Genomic DNA, 6,000 nt, shown 5'->3' on the forward strand with positions numbered 1-6,000 from the left:
AGCAGCAAATGGGGGGGGGACTATGGTCCTCCGGGGGCAGGGCAGGAGGGGTAGAACTGCCCCACACACACACACTATGGGAGAACAGCAGAGTGGCCGGTCTTTCTTTCTTTCTTTCTTTCTTTCTTTCTTTCTCCAACACACTCCCCGAGAGGCCGCATGATTCGGGGCGGGGGGGGAACGACAGTGGGAATTCGGGGCTTGTGTGGCTCCCCCCTGCCAATGTGCCCAAGTGCAGGGACCCACTGCTCGGGGGTGACAGGGGGGTGGCTCTCCAAGGCCCGTTCCGCCCTCGAGGCTGGGAATGGAGCTGAGATCTGGCAAACTCATCTCGTGGAGGGGCACACTGAGTGGACCTTGCCGGTCCCGCCCCTCTCCCTTCCCCCGCCCCCCCAATTTGGTACCTGGAAACTGACTGAGCCCCTCCCCGACAGAACACCGTGGACAAATTGATCAAGAAAACCAACCTGGCCCTGGTCATTGGCACCCACTCCTGGAGGGAGCAGTTCCTGGACGCCATCACCGTGAGCGCAGGTGGGTGCTGGGGCTGGCCTGGGCTTAACCAGCCCGCGTGCTTCACCCCAGAGGTGGCTGCATCTCAGCACCGGGTGAGGGATCCCTGTATAACTAGCCCACATGCCCCACACCAGAGGTGGCTCCATCCAGCATCAGCTGAGGGGTCTCTGTGTAACCAGCCCCCACGCCCCGCCCCAGAAGTGGCTGCATCTCAGTGACGAGCAAGGGATCCCTGTATAAACAGCCCCCTGCCCCACCCCAGAAGTGGTCGCATTTCAGCACTGGGGGCTGGCACGCTGGCTGACATGCTGCCGTTCCCCGCCAGGTGACGAGGAAGAGGAGGAGGACGGGCGGGAGGAGAAGCTCCCGTCCTGCTTTGACTACGTCATGCACTTCCTGACGGTGTTCTGGAAGGTGGTCTTCGCCTGCGTGCCGCCCACCGAGTACTGGAACGGCTGGGCCTGCTTCAGCATCTCCATCCTGGTGATCGGGCTCCTCACCGCCCTCATCGGCGACCTGGCCTCCCACTTCGGCTGCACTGTGGGCCTCAAGGACTCCGTCAACGCTGTGGTCTTCGTGGCCTTGGGCACCTCCATCCCGGGTATGCAGCCTGGCACGGCCCGCGAGCTACACAGGGCTGGGACTGGGCAGTGCCAGGCGAAAGCCAGGGGTTGTGGGGGTGCTTTGCCCATGGAGTGCGGCGCAAGGGGGCTCTGGGCTGCAGGGAGCGGGTTGGGGGCTCCAGAGTGGCTCCGTTCCCTGGCAGGCAGGGCTGACCCCAATGACCCAGGGCGACGCTAGGGGAGAGTGGCTTTTTCAGCCAAGACTTCACCACCCAAGATCATTAGAGATGTGATGGGACATTTTACAAGAGTTGGAGCACTGGCAGAGCTGGGGGGAGTCCAGGGCTGGGCTGGCAGGGGGCTGTGGGTCAGGAATGAGGGGCATCGGCAGGGCCGGGGGCCATAGGGCTGGGCTAGCAGGGGGCTGCGGGTCGGGAGTGAGGGGCATTGGCAGGGCTGGGAGACCTCCAGGGCTGGGCTAGCAGGGGCTGTGGGTCGGGAGGGAGGGGCACCGGCAGGGCTGGGGGGCCCAGGGCTGGGCTAGCGGGGGCTGCACGTCGGGAGTGAGGGGCATCAGCAGGGCTGGGAGACCCCAGGGCTGGGCTAGCAGGGGCTGCAGGTCGGGAGTGAGGGGCATCGGCAGGGCTGGGGGCCCCCAGGGCTGGGCTAGCAGGGGCTGTGGGTCGGGAGTGAGGGGCATCGGCAGGGCTGGGGGAGCCCAGGGCTGGGCTAGCAGGGGCTGCAGGTCGGGAGTGAGGGGCACTGGCAGGGCTGGGAGACCCCCAGGGCTGGGCTAGCAGGGGCTGTGGGTCGGGAGTGAGGGGCACCAGCGGAGCTGGGTGGGGGGCAGGGCTGGGCTGGCAGGGATGCTGGGGGTCTAAGGTGCCAGCCCCACCGGCCAGTCCCCAGCCAGGGGGCCGCAGGGGCGGCTCCGTGGCCGCGAGCTGATGCCCCATGTCTCCCCCCCCGCAGACACCTTTGCCAGCAAGGTGGCCGCCCTGCAGGACCAGTGCGCCGACGCCTCCGTCGGCAACGTGACCGGCAGCAACGCGGTGAACGTGTTCCTGGGGCTGGGCGTGGCCTGGTCGGTGGCCGCCATCTACTGGGCCGCCCAGGGCCAGGACTTCAAGGTGCAGACGGGCACGCTGGCCTTCTCCGTCACCCTCTTCACCATCTTCGCCTTCGTCTGCATCAGCGTGCTCCTGTACCGCCGCCGGCCCGGCATCGGGGGCGAGCTGGGGGGCCCCCGGCCGGCCAAACTCCTCACCGCCGGCCTCTTCCTGGGCCTCTGGTTCCTCTACATCCTCTTCTCCAGCCTCGAGGCCTATTGCCACATCCGGGGCTTCTGAGCCGGCGTCGGGGGGGGGAAGGGACGGGGGGGACGCTGCCCCCCCCACCGTCCCCTTTGCCCAGAGACACCGCCTGGGGGGAAAGGGGAAGGGGGTCCTGCTCCATCCCAGCACCCAGATCTTTGAGTGTCCTCTTTTGTTTTTGTAGGGTCTGCGTGGAACCAGGAGCCGTCCCCCGCCCCAGTCTGTCATGGGTGCAGCCATTATATGGGGGGGGGGACAAGCCCACCCCTAATTTTTAGCACCTGATTGATGTCACCGCCCCCCCCCCCCCATGAACAATCCCCGTGAACCGGGGGTGCTTGGCAGCGAGCGTGACCCCTAGGGGCTGGCGAGGTTTGGGGGGATCGGAGGGCAGTGAGGTTTAGGAGAAGGGGGAGACGGGGGGGCGGGAGTGCCACAACAGCCCCCCCAACCCCCATGGCGTTTTTGTTTTACTTGTTTTGTTCTGCCTCGTGCTCTTCTCCTCGGGTCTGGGGACGGGTTGGGGCGTTGGCCGGCCGGACACAGGGACTCGAGCTGCAGCAGGGGGTGATTTGGGGGGCGGTAGAACGGACGGGAGTGACTCGATCCCCACCCCCCCCCCGGCTCTGGAGAGGTGCAAGAACCAGCCGCCGGATCCCATCTGCGGCGGAAGAACAGCGCCCCCCCCGCCCCCCATGTCGGCCTGCAGCAGGGGGCCGCTCGCAGCGGGGGGCTCGGCAGCCAGCCAGGCCGGTGGTGTGTGCCCACCGCACCCCGCCCGCCCGCCCGCTCGTGGACGGGGGGGCCACCTGCTCCTCAGCCTGGTCTGACGCCCCGGTGCAGACGTGTGTGTGTGTGCAGCCGTGCACACACCCACACCGCATGTGCACACACACACACACACACACACACACACACTGCTCCACCATTCCCCTCTCCCAGCGCCTCTTCGTGCACCCCGTTCCACCGGGCGGGGCCTGGCCCACAGCACATCCCCTCAGGCCATGGGGCGTCATCATTCCATGGGGCAGGGCATGACCGGCCCCATGGTGGTGCTGGTGTGTGTGTGTGGGAGGGGGGTGTTGTCCCTCGCAGCACCTGGCATCTGATCCAGCCATGGAGCTCGTCAGTCACCATGTGGAGCTGAGGGGAGATCAAAGTCCCAAATTGCATTAACCCCCGAACCCCAGGGGCCTGGCCCCACTGGGATGCTGTGATCTGTCCTTGCCCCCACAGACCTGGGTCAAGCCATTGATGGGAGCTGTTTGCAAAGGGGGACACAGGGTCCGATCCCTGCTGTGTGATGCCAACTGGCTTGGGTGGAGGCACGTGACATCATTTCGAATAGCAGGGATTTTTTTTCTGGCGCTGAGATGCAGCCTCCTCTGGGGTGGGACAGAGCAGCTGTTTGTACAGGGAGCCCTCGCCCGGCGCTGAGCTTTCCCAAGGGAGCTCCAGTAAAGCCAATGGCTCAGGTAAAGCGGCTGAAGGTCCGCATTGCTCACTAGCTGCATGTCGGAGCTTGGCGAGGAGGCAACGTAGGCCAGATGAGGAAGGGCCACTCCAGAATTTCCAGCAGGAGGGGGCAGAGGAGCAGCTGGTGGGGGCTGCATGGAAGATGCATATATTAAAATTACAGGGGGTCTGGAAAATGGTTTTTTTTTCCATGCTGAATTTCAAGTTTTTGGTGAAAAAAACCCTAAATTATAATATTTTGGCTGCAAACAGAACGATTTTAAGTCTGAAATGCCAGTGCAGCGCTGCATGGGCAGTGTCCTTCAGCTCCCAGCCCCAGTCTTAGTTGGGCTGCTTGTTTGGACTACATCTCCCATGAAGCACCACAGCCTTCCGGCTTGGCCACGGTGCAACATGGGCAGTGAAGTCTGGCCGGGGAGCCCTGCCAATAGAGGAGAACGGGAGCAGAAGGCACCCAAACTACAACTCCCATGGGGCTCCCCGGCAGCAGATCAGGCAGGACAAATCTTCATTTTGGTTGGAAAATTGTTCATTTTGGGGGCATTCGGGGGGAGTGTTAAACCAAAACATGGACGTTTTTGGCGGGACGCAGCCAAGTCTGTCAGAAACCCAATTGTCTAAAGAACAGTTTGGGTGACAAGCCCTAATTAGGGCCTGCGGTGGCTTTGGCCGGGGTGGTGCAATTGGGTCATTTCCCCGTTAGGCGTGTGCGTCTTTCAAAGCGGGCGGGGGGGGGGAATCCTTGCTAGAGCATTGAGTTTTATTCTTTCTGAGAAGTATCCCCAAAGTCCAGGAGTAAAAAAAGCCTTATTAAATGGGGGGGGGGGGGGGAAATATGGGTCCTTTTCAACCTGGCTGGGTGTTAGCCAGCGTTCCCAGCTCTCACGATGTGGGGTGTGGTTTATAAAACCCCAGCTCCGGGACGGGGGGGATTAGCTGAGAATCTTGGCTTTAATATTTTTTTAAAAAACACACGTTTCTAGCCCTTCTAGCTGCAGAGAAAAACCTCCACAGCTCCACTGCCAGACGACAAGACGAACGCGCCCTTCCAGGCCCCGCTGCGTGTTCTTTGTCAAATGCCCTGGGTTTTTTTAAGCACCTCGCAATTGGCTGCCTTGTAATTTTTGCACAGGCGAGGCGTGGGCCTAGGGTGACCAGTTAGCAAGTGTAAAAAATCGGGCCAGGGGCTGGGGGGTAATAGGAGCCTATCTAAGAAAAAGCCCCACGTCAGGACTGTCCCTATAAAATCGGGACATCTGGTCACCCTCCGTGGGCCCTGGCCATGAGCCACGTGGCTGGGGCTGCGCGGGGAGACTTGGCCCCATGCAGAGGGCAGGGTTTTTAACCTGGATTTCTTACCACCATGTCCCGGTTTTTTTGGACGACGACACTTTTCAGACCAGGGATTTTGTAGCTCGCCGGCCTGGGCCGGGGCGGGGAGAGAGGCCGTCTCCTGCCCCTTCTTTCTAGTCTCTTTCTTCTCTGTCGGTAGTTTTGTCCGTCACCTTTTGAGACGCTGGGTCTCTTTCTGTACGAATCGCCATAAACCTTTGAATATTGCCTGTTAACGTCTTCGCGGCCGAGAGAGCGCGGTGGGGAAACATGCATGCCACCCTCCGGGACGGCCGGCTGACTTGCCGAATACATTTATTTTGAAGAAAAGAAAAAAAAAAAGAGACACGAGAACTTTGTGTTTTGACTTCAGGGGGACAGTCGCTTTCTTGCTAGGCTGGGTTCCCCGCTGCCCCCACCCCCCCAATCAGGGGCTCCCCCCTGCCGTCTCACCTGGTCGCCCTTGCCCCTTCCAGACACCCACAGTCAGACCAAGGGGCTCATCTGACACACTATCTTTGCCCCTCTTTCCACCCTCGTTCAGCTCAATGGACCCTCTAGCCTGGTGCCGTCCCCCCTCCAAATGCCCCATGTCCTGGGTGAGTAATGGCGAGGTACAGACCTTTTCTGGCTAAGTACACAGGGTGTCATTACCAAGGGAGGCCACGAGAGGACGCTCCACCACCGAAAACCGAGCTGCGGCCTGATGTTGCCTGATCTGCATTTTCTCAGGCGTTTGTATGTAGCCTTGCTTAAGGGATGCGCCGCTCTCACCGCTAGACCCCGCTCCCCTCCCACCG

At 61.9% G+C, this 6,000-nt stretch overlaps 1 protein-coding gene across 3 annotated transcripts in view; it reads left to right on the plus strand.

The window, feature by feature from the left end:
* Nucleotides 1–5,558, plus strand: part of SLC8A2 (solute carrier family 8 member A2) — an 87,034-nt gene extending 81,476 nt beyond the window's left edge. For all 3 annotated transcript variants that reach the window (XM_043534731.1, XM_037884518.2, XM_043534730.1), the window contains 3 exons: nucleotides 435–534; nucleotides 842–1,117; nucleotides 2,052–5,558. In XM_043534731.1, the coding sequence (XP_043390666.1) occupies nucleotides 435–534; nucleotides 842–1,117; nucleotides 2,052–2,428 (753 nt within the window). In that variant the 3' untranslated portion in view covers nucleotides 2,429–5,558. The remainder of the gene's footprint in view (nucleotides 1–434; nucleotides 535–841; nucleotides 1,118–2,051) is intronic.
* Nucleotides 5,559–6,000: the final 442 nt, after the last annotated feature.

This window comes from Chelonia mydas, chromosome 23 (genome assembly GCF_015237465.2).
Source record: "Chelonia mydas isolate rCheMyd1 chromosome 23, rCheMyd1.pri.v2, whole genome shotgun sequence".
NCBI classification, from domain to species: domain Eukaryota; kingdom Metazoa; phylum Chordata; order Testudines; family Cheloniidae; genus Chelonia; species Chelonia mydas.